The sequence below is a fragment of the Ranitomeya imitator genome, chromosome 1, assembly GCF_032444005.1.
Source record: "Ranitomeya imitator isolate aRanImi1 chromosome 1, aRanImi1.pri, whole genome shotgun sequence".
Classification (NCBI taxonomy): Eukaryota; Metazoa; Chordata; class Amphibia; order Anura; family Dendrobatidae; genus Ranitomeya; species Ranitomeya imitator.
The window spans coordinates 820,486,502-820,507,441 of NC_091282.1; the positions used below are offsets into that span (position 1 = coordinate 820,486,502).

The following is a 20,940-nucleotide window of genomic DNA, read 5'->3' on the forward strand; positions in this document are numbered from 1 at the left end:
ATTTTAGTATAACCAAGTCCCCTGATTCATTTGTTACTTCAGAAAGATATGATTCATACATATGGCCACCTATCTCCACGTTGTAATTTGACATGTTTCCCATGAGGAGAGCCATATTTGTGCAAGGCCTTCCCCCTATCCTAAGTGCTAAATGTGTGTGGAGGGAACTCCTATTATTCCCATAGGCAGAGGTTCCACTTTTATGGGCGACTATCTAGCAGGCATTTATGGCATATTATTTTGGTAAGTTTTATTTCTGCTCTTGGGAGTGATGTAACATGGCAATGTGTCTCTGGGACTAGAAAAGGTTGCACATCCCTGCACTACACCATGGTTTTCATAACCTTTGTCACTCAGATTACACTTTTTATTGTTTTAAAAAAAAATGTTCTCTGCTATTTTAGGGAAGGGAAGTATTCCCACGCAGCTTGTTTTGGATTACAGCCTGGGTGTCTTCTATCAGATGGAAGCAGACAGATATCTGTTGCCGCTATGGTTGCCAACTTCACCAAACCAACCCTGGATGCACCATCGCTTCTGCAGCACGATGAAGTAGAGACCTACTTCCATGAATTTGGACATGTAATGCATCAGATCTGTGCTGAGGTAGGTGCCACCTGGTTCTTCGTGTTTGACATACCTGTTTGTCAAGCTGCACCTTAAACCAGTCTACATGCCACAGGCAGATTTCGCAATGTTCAGTGGAACCCACGTGGAAAGAGATTTTGTTGAAGCGCCTTCCCAGATGTTGGAGAATTGGGTATGGGAGAGGGAATCTCTACAGCGCATGTCAAAGCATCACAAGACTGGAAGCCCCATTCCTGATGACACTTTGGAGAAGCTCATGAAATCACGTCTGGCAAACACAGGTATCCTTATAAAAATCCCAAGATATCATTGTCTGGTCAGTGATGTGATTATGTATTACACAGCGCTATTATACCCAAATCTAAGATCCGCGATAAGTATTCATGTGGGATTATTTGTATATACAAACATGGAATTAGTCCGCTTTTCTAGGCGGGCAATCACACTCGTAAGTTCTAAAACATTTTGGTATGTATAAATGCATCAAATCCGCAATTTACTTGGAAAACCACAACGTAGCTGATGTTTCAGACCTGTATGGTTTTTGCTTGCAGTTCTTCATCAGTACTATACTGTAGTTCTAAGTTCACGTTCACACACTCAGTATTTAGTCAGTATTTTACATCCGTAATTAAAAGCCAAAACCAGAAGTGGAAGAGTCAGGAAAAGTATAATAGAAACACGTCACCACTTCTGTATTTATCACCCACTCCTGGTTTTGGCTTACGGATATTGATGTAAAATACTGACCAAATACTGAGCATGTGATCGTGGCCTAAATATAAACCTATCACTATAGCAGAGACCGTTATTAGGCCAGAAATGAAATCATATCCGTTTATTTGGACCAGCTAAACGAGGAATTTTTTAAACGAGATACAACTCCGATTTAACCATTTTTGAGATATGGCAATATTTATTAGGAATACCCTTACAACATCTAAAACAAGGTGACTGATCGGGACGGTCCTACGATGTCTAATGTTAAAAACCTTACCATGTGTCAGAGTTGACCTCAGTGAGTGAATAAGGTCAGACGAAAAGACTGGGTCCCAACCAGTGGACACCGGTCTTTGTTTCGTGTAGGTTTTGTACGGATTTAAAACTATAGCATGCCTTAATTTAACTTAGGTTATGGTATAGTCAATGCTTGAACCATATAAAATTCATGTTAGCGTTGTACCTGTTACTGGTACACTGAGGAAAATAAAACTTCAAATGAGGATGCAGTGGTGCACGCTTGGTGTGGCCAAGAGTTCAGTGCACAGTTAGTTTCCCCCCTTTTTTAATGTTTGGGGCTTCCCCCTGTTTCTGATTAAGAGCACTCTACCCGAAGCAAGCAGTATGTAAAGTCAGCTGCCATACCTGTGGTCGGGGCGTGTGTATCAGTGTAGTAAGAGATGTCGGCAGAGAGGAACTGGGGTGCAGAATGGGCACAGGCAGTGTCTATGCGCACAGACGCCAGCTGACTTTAAATAGGGCTCACTATGAGAAACAAGGAGTGTCAATCAGAAGTGGGCAAAGCACCCAACATGCAAATCAAAGTGGTCTAATGGACACCAACTACTTGATTATGCCAAAGGTGCACCAAAGCCATCTCACTAGCTTAAACCTTTAAACAATATTTTCTCGCGTACTGTAACACTAAAAGGTATAGTGCTAGTATGACTTTCATAGGGACAAAATCTCCTATGTCACAGTATGGCTCATTTAAAATCTATCTTGGGGTGATGAACTTAATTTAGTGCATGTCATACAAAATCGAAATGGCCAGAACCATTCCTCCTTGTGTATGCTGGTCATATTGGTGATGAAGAGGTTTGGCATTTCAGAACCATCCCTGCTCTGGCTACAATTGCAGTTATTGTATGTTACTTTATCAATTTTCTTTCTATGCTGTCAGTTATGGAGTCTCCCATATCTTGCAGGTGTTCTGAATCTTCGTCAGATTGTGCTAGCAAAAATAGACCAAGCGCTTCACACACAGAGAAATGTAGACCCTGTTAATGAATATAGCAACTTATGTAAAGAGATTCTTGGCATTCCTGCAACACCAGGTGAGTGGCGTAAAACCTCTTCCTCTTACATTATTTTATAATTTATGTAAAAATTATGCCATAGAGCAAACGCACAGCGAAACTGCATTAACCCCTTAACGACATATGACATACCTATACGTCATGGTTGGATAAAGGTTGCCAACCGATGACTTATGGACGAACGTGCGCTGCACAGGAGCTGTGCCTGCACAATCGCCTGGGAGCTCAGCTTACGCGCAAGCCGAGCCCCGGCTGTCACAGCCAGGACAGGTGTCCGTACTGCTCCAGGCTGTTTAACCCCCTAAATGCCACGATTGGTATCAATTGTAACCTTTAACAGACTGGGAGAGGCAGGGGGCCTGATCATCAGTGTAACACTGGCAGGTATAAAGCATTAAAGTGCTTTTACATTGCAATACATTATATACCTGTGATCAGAGTGATAAAAGCTAAAGTCCCATAGTTGGACTAGATAACAAAGTTATTTAAAAAATTGTAAAAATATTTTTTAAAAACTAAGAGAACTTGGTTTCGTGTCCATAACAACCTAATCTATAAAACTCACAATAGTTAACTCCTGCAGTAAACATCATAAAAAATGTAAAAAAAAAACGATTGTTTCATCATGCCACCGAACAAAAAGTGGAATAAAACGTGGTAAAAAAGACAAATGTAAACAAAAATGGTATCTCTGAAAACGGCATCTTGTCATGCACAAAAATAAGTCGCCATACGGCTCTGTCAGTGGAAAAATAAGTTAGAGCTCTCAAAATACAGCAATGCAAAGCAATCTTTTTCTATAAAATAGATTTTGTGAAAAAGTGGCAAAACATAAAATCATGATCTAAACGTGGTATCGCTCTAATTGTATGGACCTCAAAAATAAAGTAGCCTCATCAAAACAAAAAATTATTCCTTAATTGCTGTTTTAGTTCATTCTACCTCCCAATAATTGGAATAGAAAGCGATCAAAAAATGTGTCCGAAAATGGTGCCAATAAAACCTTCAACTTGTCTCGCAAAAAATCGAGCTCTAACATGACTCTGGCAGAAATATAGAAACATTATAATTCAAAATATAGAGCTGCAAAAAAAAGCGTATTTTAGTGTGTGATAGCAAGCAAACAGAAAAAAAAACTACATAAATCTGTAATCTCGCCAACCCGAAGAATGTAGTCTAATCACATATATCGCATGAGGAACAGCGTAAAAAATAAGTAAAACAAATTCTAGATACAGATGGAGGCGCTCTGGACGCTGTCTGGCCTATGATCCGGCAGTGTTCGTCTTTTTTTTAAGCGTGCATAAAAGCTTGGTCGGACCACAGTTTTGTTCACAGATGGAAACCCCAGTGTAAGTGCTCAGCGTAGAGCGTAGGATAAATGTGATCCAAAATGTTCTGTAAAATGTTCCCAATAAAAGCTTCAACTCAATCCACAAAAAAGCCCTCTCAGGTCCGTTATCTGTTTACTGGTAGCACAAAGGCTCTGGAAAATTTAAATGGCTTTTCACACACCCCTCCCACCCCATAAGAAATCCAGCAAATTCTGCGTTCCAAATCCAAATGCCCCCCTCCCTTCTGAGCACCACAGTGTGCCTAAACCACATTTAGCGCCCACATGTTTGGCATTTCTATAGCGATGAGAGCCCGCTTAATTTATGGGTTTGTGTCTTCAGAAGCATGAGCTGGGCACAATGTGGGCACTAAAATGTTCAGGCCCTTCAATGTACTGGGCTCTATAATGGCAGTTTGCAATTTTCACTCAGCAACCTCCACTGCTGTTTATTGTGGATAAACAATTTGTGGCTAAAACAACATTTTAGTGGTAAAAATTTAATTTTATTCTTTCTTCGCTGCCCAATGGTATAAATTTCTACGAGGCACATGTGGTGTCAATGCGGTCACTGCAACCCTAAATGGATGATTGAGGATTATAGTATGTAAAATTGGGTCACTGATGGGGAGTTCCATTGGTCTGGCACCTCAAGGGCTCTGCCAATGTGACATGGCCCCTTCAAACAATTCCAGCAACATCTGCGCTCCAATATGGCGTTCCTTCCCGTCTGAGGTTTGCACTGTGCCTCAAACGTAATTTGTGACACCGGTTTAGTTTCTCCTATTATCCTTTTTGAAAGCGAAAAACTTAAAGCAACATTTTAGTGGAAAAAATGGTAATGTTTTCATTTACTTCTGTAAATCGCCTCATGGTTAAAACTGCTCACTGCACCCCTGGATGAATTTCTCAAGTGGTGTAGTTTCTAAAATAGGGTCACTTGTGGGGCTTTCTGCTGTTTTGACATATCGGGGGCTCTTCAAATGTGACATGGCATCCACAATCTATTCCAGTTAAAATTGCGCTCCTTTCCTTCCCAAGCCATGTCGTGCGCCCAAACAGTAGTTCTCCACCACATATAGGGTATCTGCCTACTCGGGAGAAATTGCACAACAAATTGTATGGTCCATTTTCTTATTTTTTTTATTATCACTGCTCAACGTTACAAAATTCTGTGAAGCACATGTGGGTTCAAAGTGCTCACCAAAGCTCTAAACCGAACTTTTAAATCTACCATTTTTCCTTTTTGTACTTTTTAAAATGTGGGAAAAAAGATTGTATGTATATGCACGTGTGTGTGTGTGTGTCAGTACAGACCAAAAGTTTGGACACACCTTCCCATTTAAAGATTTTTCTGTATTTTCATGACCATGAAAATTGTAAATTCACACTGAAGGCATCAAAACTATGAATTTACACATGTGGAAATATATACATAACAGAAAAGTGTGAAACAACTAAAAATATGTCATATTCTAGGTTCTTCAAAGTAGAGACCTTTTGCTTTGATGACTGCTTTGCACACTCTTGGCATTCTCTTGATGAGATTCAAGAGGTAGTCACCGGGAATGGTCTCCACTTCACAGGTGTGCCTTGTCAGGTTTAATAAGTGGGATTTCTTGCCTTATAAATAGGGCTGGGACCATCAGTTGTGTTGAGCAGAAGTCTGGTGGATACACAGCTGATAGTCCTACTGAATAGATTTTTAGAATTTGTACTATGGCAAGAAAAAAGCAGCTAAGTAAAGAAAAAGGAGTGGCCATCATTACTTAAAGAAATGGTCAGTCAGTCAAAAAATTGGGAAAACTTTGAAAGTGTCCCCAAGTACAGTTGCAGAAACCATCAAGCGCTACAGAGAAACTGGCTCACATGAGGACCGCCCCAGGAAAGGAAGACCAAGAGTCACCTCTGCTTCTGAGGATAAGTTTATCTGAGTCACCAGCCTCAGAAATTGCAGGTTAACAGCAGCTCAGATTAGAGACCAGGTCAATGCCTCAGAGTTCTAGCAGCAGACACATCTCTACAACAACTGTTAAGAGTAGGACTTTGTGCAGCAGGCCTTCATGGTAAAATAGCTGCTAGGAAACCACTGCTAAGGACAGGCAACAAGCAGAAGAGACTTGTTTGGGCTAAAGAACACAAGGAATGGACATTAGACCAGTGGAAATCTGTGCTTTGGTCTGATGAATCCTAATTTGAGATCTTTGGTTCCAACCACCGTGTCTTTGTGCGACGCAGAAAAGGTGAACGGATGGACTCTACATGCCTGGTTCCCACCGCGAAGCATGGAAGAGGAGGTGTGATGGTGTGGGGGTGCTTTGCTGGTGACACTGTTGGGAATTTATTCAAAATTGAAGGCATACTGAATCAGCATGGCTACCACAGCATCTTGCAGTGGCATGCTATTCCATCCGGTTTGCGTTTAGCTGGACCATCATTTATTTTTCAACAGGACAATGACCCCAAACACACCTCCAGGCTGTGTAAGGGCTATTTGATCAAGAAGGAGAGTGATGGGGTGCAACGCCAGATGACCTGGCCTCCAGTCACCAGACCTGAACCCAATCGAGATGGTTTGGGGTGAGCTGGACCGCAGAGTGAAGGCAAAAGGGCCAACAAGTGCTAAGCATCCCTGGGAACTCCTTCAAAATTGTTGGAAGACCATTTCCATTGACTATCTCTTGAAGCTCATCAAGAGAATGCCAAGAGTGGCCAAAGCAGCCATCAAAGCAAAAGGTGCTACTTTGAAGAACCTAGAATATAAGACATTTTCAGTTGTTTCACACTTTTTTGTTAAGCATATGATTCCACATGTGTTAATTCATAGTTTTGATGCCTTCAGTGTGAATGTACAATTTTCATAGTCATGAAAATACAGAAAAATCTTTAAATGGGAAGGTGTGTCCAAACTTTTGGTCTGTATTGTATATATGTATAGTGTGTGTGTGTGTGTGTGTATATATATATATATATATATATATATATATATATATATATATATATATATATATATATAATTTTTTTTTTTTTTATTATTATTATTTTTTTCCCCTAAAATAGAAAGGAGACGTGTCATCTTTAACCTTGGGCCTTTTAGAGATCGTTTCATCGTCAACTTGTTTAACTGTTCACACTAACAGTAATTTTCACCATTGACCAGGTGTGATATGCTATGCGGGTATCATTTTTGTGTATATTTCTATTTTACTTATTTTCATGGTGTTCTCTTGTACAACGAGTTAATTGCTAATTGATGAATGGCTGTTGCTGCCATCTGATGTCAGCCCCCACAGTACTTTGTTTGCTAATGACATGTTACCCTAGCTTGTTGAAACAATGAGCCCCTGAGACCTTCCCCCTCCTGACCTGTGAAAGAGGAGGGAGATTTTTAAAATATCAGGGAGGTGAGACACAGATCAGTCCTGTGTGGAATGATGTGTTCACAACATCTCAGAGAGAAAGAAGAGTATATGGACTATGCTATCCTCTGTCTGCTGGATTGTTGGACTTTTATCCTGTTACTGAACTGCATTCATGTTCTGGACTATTTTATCCTTTGTGTGGTGGATCGTATATGGACCTTTCGTATTTTTGCCTAAATAAAGGTCTTGGGATTGTTCACTCTTTGCTGGCTCTGTTGATTGGGTGGTACCAGAGAAGGACCCCGTGACAACTAGTGGCAAGCAGTGGGGTCAGAGCAGAGGGAATGGAGGACAGCGGCTCATCAATTACTAGACGAGGTGGGGCTCCCTCCGAATCCTTAAGGGACAGCCAGACTGCAAATGTCCAGGTTGCCCACACCCATAACATCTCTCTGTGATACACCCAGGTCGTGGTCGGAACTGTTGGGGCCCAGGATTGTGAGGCGTGATTGTCATCGGCTTGCGACTAAGTGGATGGACAGATATAATCTGAGGAGGTCGGGGTGCGGTAGAAGGCCGTGGTTCATTGTCCAGAAGCCTCCTCCATTGCGGTCGGATAGTAAGGGCTTCATCTGCTAGAGCTGCAGCTCTATCCATGGTGCACGGCGTGCGCTCCCTGACCCATTCCCGTACCTCTGTGGGGCACTTGGCAAGAAATTGTTCTATAAGGAACGCCTGTATAACCTCTTCCACAGTAAAGGCGTTTTCTGCTTCCAGCCATCTCTGACATGCCTGGCACATCTTATGTGCATACATCCTAAACGATCCCCCCGTTGTGCATGGGAGGTCTCGGAACTTGACCCTATATGAGTCTGGGGTGATAGCATGGTAATCTAGGATAGTCTGCTTTACAATACTATTATCCCGATTCCGCTGTGAGTCAATGGTTTGGTTAGCCTCCGCCAAGGCTACCGTTCAGGAGTCCCACTAACAAACGCATCCAGTCAGTGGGGCACCTCCATCACAGCACACTGCTGCTCGAAGTCCTTGAAGAACCCCTCCACATCTCCGTAAGCCTCATCAAATGGCTTAAACTTAAAACGGGTGATCCGTGCAGGCTCCCAGATCGTTGGGTTTACACTCCACATTGCATTACACCCTCTTTGAAGCTCCATTGCTTCTTGTCTCCGCTGTGCCCGGCGGGCAGCCTCCTCCTTGTACTCCTGAGAGACGCCTGGGCCCAGAACCGCCATCTCTTCTTCGTACCACACCACACACTGGCTTTTTGGGGTGGGAGTCCTTGTCTCTAGTGCTCGTCCTTCAGACATATGGGAGGAGGTGGCCGGGCTAGTACACACCAGTAGGTCAATTAAAGCCTCTTTAGTCATTCCCTGGTAGTTCAGTCCCAGGTCTCTGTCTCTCTCCTGTAAACTGGATACAGTCCAATTTCTGTGCTCACTCTGTGGGTGGTTCTCCATTAGGTTACGCTCTGCTGATCCCACCGCTGCCACCAGTTGTCACGGAGTCCTTCTCGGGTACCACACAATCAACAGAGCCAGTGAAGAGTGAACAATCCCAAGACCTTTATTTAGCCAAAAATACGAAAGGTCCATACAGTGGGGCAAAAAAGTATTTAGTCAGTCAGCAATAGTGCAAGTTCCACCACTTAAAAAGATGAGAGGCATCTGTAATTTACATCATAGGTAGACCTCAACTATGGGAGACATACTGAGGAAAAAAAAATCCAGAAAATCACATTGTCTGTTTTTTTAACATTTTATTTGCATATTATGGTGGAAAATAAGTATTTGGTCTGAAACAAAATTTCATCTCAATACTTTGTAATATATCCTTTGTTGGCAATGACAGAGGTCAAACGTTTTCTGTAAGTCTTCACAAGGTTGCCACACACTGTTGTTGGTATGTTGGCCCATTCCTCCATGCAGATCTCCTCTAGAGCAGTGATGTTTTTGGCTTTTCGCTTGGCAACACGGACTTTCAACTCCCTCCAAAGGTTTTCTATAGGGTTGAGATCTGGAGACTGGCTAGGCCACTCCAGGACCTTGAAATGCTTCTTACGAAGCCACTCCTTCGTTGCCGTGGCGGTGTGCTTTGGATCATTGTCATGTTGAAAGACCCAGCCACGTTTCATCTTCAATGCCCCTGCTGATGGAAGGAGGTTTGCACTCAAAATCTCACGATACATGGCCCCATTCATTCTTTCATGTACCCGGATCAGTCGTCCTGGCCCCTTTGCAGAGAAACAGCCCCAAAGCATGATGTTTCCACCACCATGCTTTACAGTAGGTATGGTGTTTGATGGATGCAACTCAGTATTCTTTTTCCTCCAAACATGACAAGTTGTGTTTCTACCAAACAGTTCCAGTTTGGTTTCATCAGACCATAGGACATTCTCCCAAAACTCCTCTGGATCATCCAAATGCTCTCTAGCAAACTTCAAACGGGCCCGGACATGTACTGGCTTAAGCAGTGGGACACGTCTGGCACTGCAGGATCTGAGTCCATGGTGGCGTAGTGTGTTACTTATGGTAGGCCTTGTTACATTGGTCCCAGCTCTCTGCAGTTTATTCACTAGGTCCCCCCGCGTGGTTCTGGGATTTTTGCTCACCGTTCTTGTGATCATTCTGACCCCACGGGGTGGGATTTTGCGTGGAGCCCCAGATCGAGGGAGATTATCAGTGGTCTTGTATGTCTTCCATTTTCTAATTATTGCTCCCACTGTTGATTTCTTCACTCCAAGCTGGTTGGCTATTGCAGATTCAGTCTTCCCAGCCTGGTGCAGGGCTACAATTTTGTTTCTGGTGTCCTTTGACAGCTCTTTGGTCTTCACCATAGTGGAGTTTGGAGTCAGACTGTTTGAGGGTGTGCACAGGTGTCTTTTTATACTGATAACAAGTTTAAACAGGTGCCATTACTACAGGTAATGAGTGGAGGAAAGAGGAGACTCTTAAAGAAGAAGTTACAGGTCTGTGAGAGCCAGAAATCTTGATTGTTTTTTTAACATTTTATTTGCATATTATGATGGAAAATAAGTATTTGGTCAGAAACAAACAGACAATGTGATTTTCTGGATTTTTTTTTTCTCAGTTTGTCTCCCATAGTTGAGGTCTACCTATGATGTAAATTACAGACGCCTCTCATCTTTTTAAGTGGTGGAACTTGCACTATTGCTGACTGACTAAATACTTTTTTGCCCCACTGTATATGATCCACCACACAAAAGATAAAATAGTCCAGAACACAAATGCAGTTCAGTAACAGAATAAAAGTCAAACAATCCAGCAGATAGAGGATAACATAGTCCACATACTCTTCTTTCTCTCTGAGATGCTGTGAACACATCATCATTCCACACAGGACTGATCTGTGTCTCACCTCCCTGATATTTTACAAGTCTCCCTCCTCATTCACAGGTCAGGAGGGGGAAGGTCTCAGGGGCTCATTGTTTCAACAAGCTAGGTCAATATGTCATTAGCATATTAGCAAACAATACAGTACTTTGGAGGCTGATATCAGATGGCAGCAACAACCATTCATCAATTATCAAATAACTCCTTGTACAAGAGAACACCATGAAAATAAGTAAAATAGAAATATACACAAAAATGATACCCACATAGCTTACCACACCAGGTGTGCCCAAACTTTTACATTTAACTGTATATGTATGTATAGAAGTCTCTTGACACCATTTTAAGAAACCGATGACTTAGTTACAGTAGGTCCAGAGATATTTTGATAGTGACAGAACCCTCGTGATTTGGGCTCTGTATGCTACTATTTTTTCTTTGAAACAAATAAACTGATAAGTAATTGAGGTGTAGTAGTTGAGGTGTAATGGCTGTGTCTGACAGAACAGGAACATGTCTGATCATATCATAGTTCCTGGACAGGGGAGAAAGCAAAAGAGCGTATACAGACATTACAGCACTGGATCACAGATGATTCTTTTTGTGAGATAAAATCTTTCCCTGTTTGTTTACAAAATTACTTTTGCTGAGGTATAACATCTCTGATTCCGTGCTGTCCTGTCTGTATCCTCTCTTTTGCGTCCTCCCCTGCCCTGGAGCTGTGGCATGATCAGACCTGTCCTTGTACATTCAGACACGGCCATTACACAGTACACAGCAGGAGCACAGGTATAAGATTATCGTGGCACAGAGACATTTTATTTTATTTTTTACTTTCAGTTGTGCAGCTTAAAGGGAACCTGTCACCCCCAAAATGGAAGGTGAGCTAAGTCCACTGGTATCAGGGGTTATCTATAGCATTCTGGAATACTGTAGATAAGCACCCGATGTATCCTGAAAGAGGAGAAAAAGAGGTTAGATTATACTCACCCAGGGGCGAACCCGCTGCGGTGGGTGTCACGGTCCGGGGCCTCCCATCTTCTTACGATCACGTCCTCTTCTTGTCTTCACGCCGTGGCTCCAGCGCATGTGTACTTTGTCCTGTTGAGGGCAGAGCAAAGTACTGCAGTGCGCAGGTGCTGGGAAAGGTCAGAGAGGTCCGGTGCCTGCGCACTGCAGTACTTTGCTCTGCCCTCAACAGGGCAGACAAAGTACGCCTGCGTCGGAGCCGCAACCTGAAGACCAGAAGAGGATGTCATCCTATGAAGATGGGAGGCCCCGAACCGCGACGCCCATTGCACCGCAGCGGGTTCGCCCCTGGGTTAGTATAATCTGACCTCTTTTTCTCATCTTTCAGGATACATTGGGGGCTTATCTACAGCATTCCAGAATGCTGTAGATAAGCCCCTGATGACGGTGGGCTTAGCTCAACTTCCATTTTGGGGGTGACAGGTTCCCTTTAAAGGGAACCTGTCACCAGTTTTGTGACATAGCAGCTAAAAATATCACCTTATTCAGTGTCTGCACTGCATTCCATAAACCCCTGATTCCCCTTGTATACTCCCGAATACTTTTTTTTAATTTCTCCCGTGCTGTATGGTAATCATTAGTGATGAGTGAGTGTACTTGTTGCTTGGGTTTTCCCGAGCACGCTCGGGTGATCTCCGAGTATTTATGACTGCTCAGACATTTAGTTTTCATGCGGCAGCTGAATGATTTACAGCTATTAGCCAGGCTGAGTACATGTGGGGGTTGCCTGGTTTCTAGGGAATCCCCACGTGTAATCAAGCAGGCTAGTAGCTGTAAATTATTCAGCTACGGCAATGAAAACGAAATCTCTGAGCAGTTACAAATACTCTGAGACCACCCGAGCGTGCTAGTAATCACCTCAGTCTGGTCCAATTGGTGTGGTTTTAGGCCTCTGTATCCCTCCTCCTGGCTTCTGCTTGCGGCCTCCTGATATGGGTAACAATCCACATCGGCATGCGACATGCAGTTTAGCAAAGCATGCTGTGCAGGTGTGAAACGCAATATTCCTGAGCAGGCGCGAGATGTCGCAAGGCGTAAGAGGTGTCATCCATGAAGTAAGACGGCGAGCAACAGCCAAAAGGAGTGATGTAGAGGCCCGAAACCATGCCCATTTGACCGGACTGAGAAGATTACCATAAAGCGCGGGGGAAATTAAAAAGGTATTTCGGGCGTATGTAAGGGGAGTCAGGGGGTTATATAAGGATTTAGGGAATGCAGCTCAGAGGCTGAGTAAGGTGATATTTTTAGCTGCTATGTCACAAAACTGGTGACTGGTTCCCTTTAATTGTAGTCTAAAATCTATTAATTAAAATGAACCATGTTAGTGTGACAACCCCTTTAAGGGGATAATATGATATTCACCTAAAACAACCATTGTATTTCAGGGACCAATATGCCTGCTACATTCGGTCACCTTGCTGGAGGATATGATGCCCAGTATTATGGATATCTGTGGAGTGAGGTCTATTCAATGGACATGTTTTACACACGGTTTAAACAAGAAGGAATTATGAACCAAAAGGTAAAGGCCCCATCACACATAGCGACGCTTAAGCGATCCCGACAACGATACGACCTGTCAGGGATCGTTGCTGCGTCGCTATGTGGTCGCTGGTGAGATGTCACACAGTGCGATCTCCCCAACGACGCAGCAGCGATGCGGCGAACTGTAGCGACCTGTAGAACGATGCTATTTCATGATGATTCAATGGGACGTCCTGTCAACGAGGTCGTTGGTAAGGTGTCAAACACAGCAATGTGTGTTACCCAGCGGGACCTCAACGATCAAAAAATGGTCCAGGCCATTCCGACATGACCAGCGATCTCACAGCAGGGGCCTGGTCGCTGCTACGTGTCACACACAGCGAGATCGCTACTGAGATCGCTGTTGCGTCACAAAACTTGTGACTCAGCAGCGATCTCGCTAGCGATCTCGCTATGTGAGACGGGGGCTTAAGACTTGGGGAAGTCACAGAATATCATGTGTTTATTAGAAAGTGTGACTTAAAGGGGTTTTCCCTCAGACACAGTTCATTCTAACCAATAGATCTGCTGTGACCCCCTGCTGTAATGTCTGTATCCTCTTTTGTTTTTTCCCCTGCCCAGGAGGGACACTGCCATTACACAGTACACAGCAGGGGCACGTTTATATGATTCTTGGCACAGGAACAATTGTGGAACTTGTTGTTATTCCAAGATCTATTGATTAAAATCAACTTTAAAATTAACTTTGTTCTTGGGATAACTTCTTTATGAAAATATTTGTCACAATGCAGATTATGAAAAATCACTTTTGTGAACACGATATATATTATTGCTGCACTCTCCAGTATTGGTTTTGTAGTCTTCAGTGATCTTACATGGTCGCCTCAAGAGCTTTACATTGGGGGTCAAGCTAATAGATTTGAATGCAATTTCACTAAAGACAGTGGAGTTTTTTTTTTTTTTTTTTGCACCATCACCATATATACAGTGTGGTTTTTGCACCAACACCATATATACACAGTGTTGTTTTTGCACCAACATCATATATACACAGTGTGGTTTTTGCACCAACATCATATATACACAGTGTGGTTTTTGCACCAGCACTGTATATATACCCTACCATTCAAAAGTTTCAAGAGTCACCCAGACAATTTTGTGTTTTCCATGAAAAACTCACACTTTTATTAATCAAATGAGTTGCCAAATGAATTGAAAATCTAGTTCAGACATTGACAAGGTTTGAAAAAAAGATTTTTATTTGAAATAATAATTTTCTCCTTCAAACTTTGCTTTCGTCAAAGAATGCTCCCTTTGCAGCAATTACAGCATTGCAGACCATTGGCATTCTAGCAGTTAATTTGCTGAGGTAATCTGGAGAAATTTCACCCCATGCTTCCAGAAGTCCCTCCCACAAGTTGATTTGGCTTGATGGGCACTTTTTGTGTACCGTACGGTCAAGCTGCTCCCACAACAGCTCAATGGGGTTGAGATCTGGGGACTGTGCTGGCCACTCCATTACAGATAGAATACCAGCCACCTGCTTCTTCCCTAAATAGTTCTTGCATAATTTGGAGGTGTGCTTTGGGTCATTGTCCTGTTGTAGGATGAAATTGGCTCCAATCAAGCTCTGTCCACCAGGTATGGCATGGCGTTGCAAAATGGAGTGATAGCCTTCCTTATTCAAAATCCCTTTTACCTTGTACAAATCTCCCACTTTACCAGCACCAAAGCAACCCCTGACCATCACATTACCTCCACCATGCTTGACAGATGGCGTCAGGCACTCTTCCAGCATCTTTTCAGTTGTTCTGCGTCTCACAAATGTTCTTCTGTGTGATCCAAACACCTCAAACTTGGATTCGTCTATCCATAACCCTTTTTTGCAATCTTCCTCTGTCCAATGTCTGTGTTCTTTTGCTCATATTAATCTTTTCCTTTTATTAGCCTGTCTCAGATGTGGCTTTTTCTTTGCCACTCTGCCCTAAAGGCCAGCATCCCGGAGTCGCCTCTTCACTGTAGACGTTGACACTGGCGTTTTGCGTGTACTATTTAATGAAGCTGCCAGTTGAGGACCTGTTAGGCATTGATTTCTTAAACTACAGACTCTAATGTACTTGTCTTGTTGCTCAGTTGTGCAGCGGGGCCTCCCACTTCTCTTTCTACTCTGGTTAGAGCCTGTTTGTGCTCTCCTCTGAAGGGAGTAGTACACACCGTTGTAGGAAATCTTCAGTTTCTTGGCAATTGCTCCCATGGAATAGCCTTAGTTTCTAAGAACAAGAATAGACTGTCGAGTTTCACATGAAAGTTCTTTTTTTCTGGCCATTTTGAGAATTTAATGGAACCAACAAATGTAATGCTCCAGATTCTCAACTAACTCAGAGGAAGGTCAGGTTTATAGGTTCTCTAATCAGCCAAACTGTTTTCAGCTGTGCTAACATACTTGCACAAGGGTTTTCAAGGGTATTCTAACCATCCATTAGCCTTCTTACATAGTTGGCAAACACAAAGTACCATAAGAACACTAGTGATGGTTGTTGGAAATGGGCCTCTATACACCTATGAAGATATTGCATTACAAACCAGATGTTTGCAGCTAGAATTGTCATTTACCACATTAACAATGTATAGAGTGTATTTCTGAATCATTTAACGTTTGCTTCATTGGAAAAAACTGTGCTTTTTTTTTCAAAAATAAGGACATTTCTAAGTTACCCTAAACTTTGGAACGGTAGTGTACACCGTGTGTTTTTTGCACCAACACTGTATATATCCACAGTGTGGATTTTGCACCAACACCGTATATATACAGTGTTTTTTGACATTTTCTTTGACTTGTCCAGCAGAGGGGTGTGGTTATTGGAAAATGGAGCATGAAGTAATAGTTGGCGAGGAGCTTCATAATTTTGGCACAAAGTAATCAACTAATAGGACAGCTGAAAGATGTCCCCAGCTATATCCTGCCTTGGTTTATAGTCCCAGGCCATCGTTAAACGGCTAAACATTGTGCAGCCAGGTGCCGATTCCTGCTGACCCTGTTTTGGGTTACATGAATGAAATGACGGGCTCCTTTGTAAAGTGCACCACTGTGTACATTGTAAACCATATTGATAACTAATGCCCTATTGTGTATGACACATTATTGTATTAATGTGCTGTTTCAATCCTAACACGCAAGGGAGACCGCTGTGTGCAATTCATTATTGGTGCGGATGGCTAGAGTGCTGTGTAATATGTTGAAGATAAAGGGATACGTCACCTATATGGATATGCTGGTCATAGAAGGTGGAGTAACATGATACCTTGGTATCTGAAAGCCGATCTCTATTCCAGAGAGATTCATGTTTTTTCCATAAATGAGATGTTACGATTTATGGGTTGGAACATTAGTGTACTGCTAATAGCGGCAGGCCAAGTGTCCTCTATGGGGGTGTGAGTAGGGGGCATCCCTGCCTAGCATCACACTTTTCAACCAGCTGCATCATGGGTGCAAATATTGTTGAAAGCAGTGTTGGAACAGGGTCCCGTAAGTCCCTCGTGGTCATTACATTTCGAGTGATCCAAATGTGAATATTTTTTTTAGCTGATATCTTAGGATATTTTTTTTTCTTTGGTATTTTTTTGAAGTGCTGTTTTAGTGAATTAAAGGGAATCTGTCACCCCAAAAATCTTACATGACCTAAGGCCACCGGCATCAGGGGCTTATCTACAGCATTCTGGAATGCTGTAGATAAGCCCCCAATGTATCCTGAAAGGTAAGAAAAACAGGTTATATTCTACTCACCCAGGGGTGGTCTCGCTGCAGTCCGGTCCGATGGGCTTCGCGGTCCGGTCCGGCGCCAACCATCTTCATACAATGACGTCCACTTTTTGTCTTCCGGCGCAGGCCCGGCACCTGCGCACTGCAGTACTTTGCTCTGCCCTCAACAGGGCAGACAAAGTACGCATGCGGCAAGAAGCAAAGAAGAGGACATCATCGTATGAAGATAGGAGGCACCAGGCCCGGACCGCGATGCCCATCGGACCCCAAACGAACCGGGACCGCCCTGGGTGAGTATAATATAACCTGTTTTTCTTACTTTTCAGTATACATTAGGGGCTTATATACAACATTACAGAATGCTGTAGATAAGCCCCTGATGCCGGTGGCCTTGGCTCGTTTACGATTTCTGGGGTGACAGATTCCCTTTAAATTTTTAACATTTTATATTTTTCCAAAGTTTTTAAAGCCTGAATTTTGGCCTTGTATGACTTTACATTTATCATAATATCTCGGGCTAGAATTAAGATGAATACTTGAAGAGGCACCATTTTGTTCCGTATTGTACAAGCTTTAATTTGATGTGTCGCAAGACGATTTGGGGAAACCGGTTATACATTTTTAAAGATGCATATGGTGTTACTTGTGTTTTTGGTTACATTTGTTCGGGGATTCAGGATGGGAACTTGGTAGGATGATATTACAAAGCATGATTTTCTAAGTATAGTCTCATCCTAATCATTATGTATCAACATTTTTAATACTTTTTTATATATACATGGAACAGTTTTATTACATCATTAGACATGTCCTTTTTCAAGTTGGTAAATAGAATAGTACAGTATTTAGGCAATGTGCACACGTAGGAAATGTGGTGCAGAATTTTCTGCACTAAATCTGCATCTCCTGGCAGAATCCGCAGGTGCGTCTTTTGTGCGTTTTTTATGCGTTTTTGTGCAGTTATTGTGCAGATTTTACCACTGTGGATTTCTATAATGGAGGGGTGCAGAAACGCTGCAGAACTGCACAAAAAAAGTGACATGCACTTCTTTGAAATCTGCAGCATTTCTGCGCAGATTTTTCTGCACCATGTGCACAGCTTTTTTTTTTTTTCACATTGATTTACATTGTACTGTAAACCACAGTGCAGTTCTGCAGCGTTTCTGCTGCAGAAAAATCTGCTGCAGTTCTGCACTAAATCTGCACTAAATCTGCATCGTGTGCACATACCCTTAAACCCTCAAACTATAAAATAAAACAATATGAACTAGTCTTAAACAATTATCGTATTTTTCAAACTATAATACGCACTTTCCCCCCTCTGACCCAAATCTGGAAGGAAAATGATGGTGTGTCTAAGGCTAGGGTCACATTGCGTTAGTGCAATCCGCTAGCGCTAAACGGATTGCACTAACGCAATGTTTTCTATGGGGCTGCGGTCGGGGTCGCGGTAACGTCCCCGCTCTCGCAGATCTGCGAGAGCGGGGAACGGACCGCGGGCACGCCTCGGACGCTGCAAGCAGCGTCCGCGGCGCGCCAGGAATCACCGGCGCGTCGCTAGCGCGTGCCGAACATGGCACGCGCTAGTGAAGCGCGTTCCCATTGCCTTCAATGGGCGCGTTAACGGCCGCGTTGCACGGCGTTAATTTCGCCGTGCAACGCTGTCCGTTTAAAGCGGTCCCATAACGCAATGGGAACCCAGCCTTAGGGTATGTGTCCACCTTCAGGATGGCCGGCGGTTTAGTCGGAGCAGCAAACCCGCTCCGCGCTAAGCTCTGCCCCCTTCTGGGACGCGATGATGCCGGATGTGTTCATAGCAAACATCCGGGATCATCGCAACCCACCATAGGGCCCTGTGTTATACCTTGCGGCGCCGCAGCATCGCCGCAAGGTATACGGACATGCTGCGATCTTAAAAGACGCGGCGCATGTCCGGAGTCGCAGGGCCGCCTTGTGCGTGTTACCACGCGTAGTGGAGACGGGATTTCATTCAATCCCCTCCACTATGCTGTAACATCTGGATGCTGTGTGTTTGACGCTGCGTCTCTATGCAGCGTCAAACACGCAGCGTTTACTGCACGTGGAAACGTACCCTTATAGTCAGAATGTAGCTTCCCGGCAGTTGGCTGGAGTGCGGTTACAGGAGGCTGTATCTCTGCTGCAGGAAGCCAACGGCGGCAGAAGTGGGGCAATGCTGCAGGCCCTGGGCTGGAAGGAGGGATGTCAGCAATGAGGCAGTAGCAGAGTGCACGCTCTACGTAATGGTTTCCTGACAGCGGGCTTCAGACAAATGGCCTCTGGAAGCGGTGCACGCACAGATTTGGATCTTGGCTCAGCTAAGATCTCATTCTGTGCATGCGCTGGCGGAGGCGGCCATCTTCCTGAATCCCACCACTGGGATGATCCAACCCAGCACCCGCAGCCGCGCACCGCAGAAACACCTCCACCTCCAACCCAGGACCTACAACATCGCCCAACTTCTGCCGCCACTGGCTTTCTGCAGAATAGAATCTGCCTCCTCCGACCCTGCTCCAGTCATTCTCATGTTGAGTCCCAGGGGCAACTTCATCCCATACCAGTGCATTGACAGGAGATGTGAGGAATCTTAGCTTTGCAGGGAATAACAGTATTTATACCCCTTCTCTTGCAGCTTGGCACGGATTTCAGCAAATTGAGTATGTTGTCTTCTGACAGCAACTGAGAAATCCGGGTTAAAGGAGGCCCAATTGTTGTTGTACAGGACCTCACACTTCAGGCAGATGGCTCTGAGTATGGCATAGCTATCACATTAATGCAGTAGTTGGGCCAATAATGCCATAGGAGGTCTACATGAGGGGTCTCGTTGTGTGGGAACTCAATGTGCTTGCTTAACGGTAAAGAACGACTAGAACACTTCTGTAGCCAACAAATCCTTCAACCAGTGTTCAGTGAAGGATACGGCATGAGCCCCTTCGGTTTTCTGTGGCAGGCCCACTATCCTGATGTTTTCTCCTTCACTAGAAGCAATGATTTGTTTCTGTAATTCTGCACTCCGAGCCGGCATAGGCCTCTAAGTATCCTATCCCTCTGAGATTCTATGCTCCACCTCTGTGTGTTCTCTAATTTTCTGCAAGTCCTGTTTCAGAACCACAAAGTCCTGCAGGAGTTTGTCCACTTTAGTTACTACGAACATGATCTGACAGTTGTTCATGACTGCCAGAATCTGGCAAATTCCTGGTCAATGTTTGTAAAGGAGCAAGGGGATGTTTGGGGAGAATGCGACTGAGAAGTTAAGAATTCCTAGTCCGCAGGCAGAGTGAGATCCGGTGTGAAACCTTGTGAAGCATCCGGGCTCCTGGAGTATTGCTCCCATTACTTAGCCGCAGCAGCGCTAATGTGCATCAGTGCGCTGGCTGAAGTGGAGGAGTTACCCGCATCATTGGTCATTTGTTCCTGGGAATTCCCAGCATTAAGCCATGTTCACATGACAGTATATGGTCAGTATTTTACCTCAGTATTTCTCCGCCAAAACCAGGAGTGGGTGATAAATACAGAAGAGGTGACGTGTTTCTATTCTACTTGCCTCTGATTCTTCGTCCCCTGGTTTTGGCTTACACTTACTGAGGTAAAATACTGAACGTGCGGATGTGGCCTTAGAATCAATATATAGTAAACAAGGCTGGTCATATTGGGAGGACTTCACCTCATTTTTTTTCCTTTCTATTTACCACAGCAATGTTAGTTTCCCCTCAGAATGAGCTGATAAAAGCAGAGACCAACTTCTAAAATATATTAACAGCTGTAAAATGTCTATCAGGAAACATTCTTAATCTTCACACATCAGTATTTTTGATCAGTATTTCATCAGCATTTGTACGTCAAAACCAGGAGCGGCTGCAAAATACAGAACAGGTGTCGGTCTTTCAATTATACTTTCTCTCTGTAAGTTCCACTCCTGGTCTTGGTATACAGATGCTGACCAAATACTGACCTG

At 43.6% G+C, this 20,940-nt stretch overlaps 1 protein-coding gene across 2 annotated transcripts in view; it reads left to right on the forward strand.

Moving 5' to 3' along the window:
- The window catches only part of THOP1 (thimet oligopeptidase 1), a 94,530-nt gene that overhangs the window by 63,255 nt on the left and 10,335 nt on the right, over nt 1–20,940 (forward strand). For both annotated transcript variants that reach the window (XM_069740168.1, XM_069740176.1), the window contains exons 9-12: nt 405–606; nt 683–869; nt 2,517–2,645; nt 13,108–13,244. In XM_069740168.1, the coding sequence (XP_069596269.1) occupies nt 405–606; nt 683–869; nt 2,517–2,645; nt 13,108–13,244 (655 nt within the window). The remainder of the gene's footprint in view (nt 1–404; nt 607–682; nt 870–2,516; nt 2,646–13,107; nt 13,245–20,940) is intronic.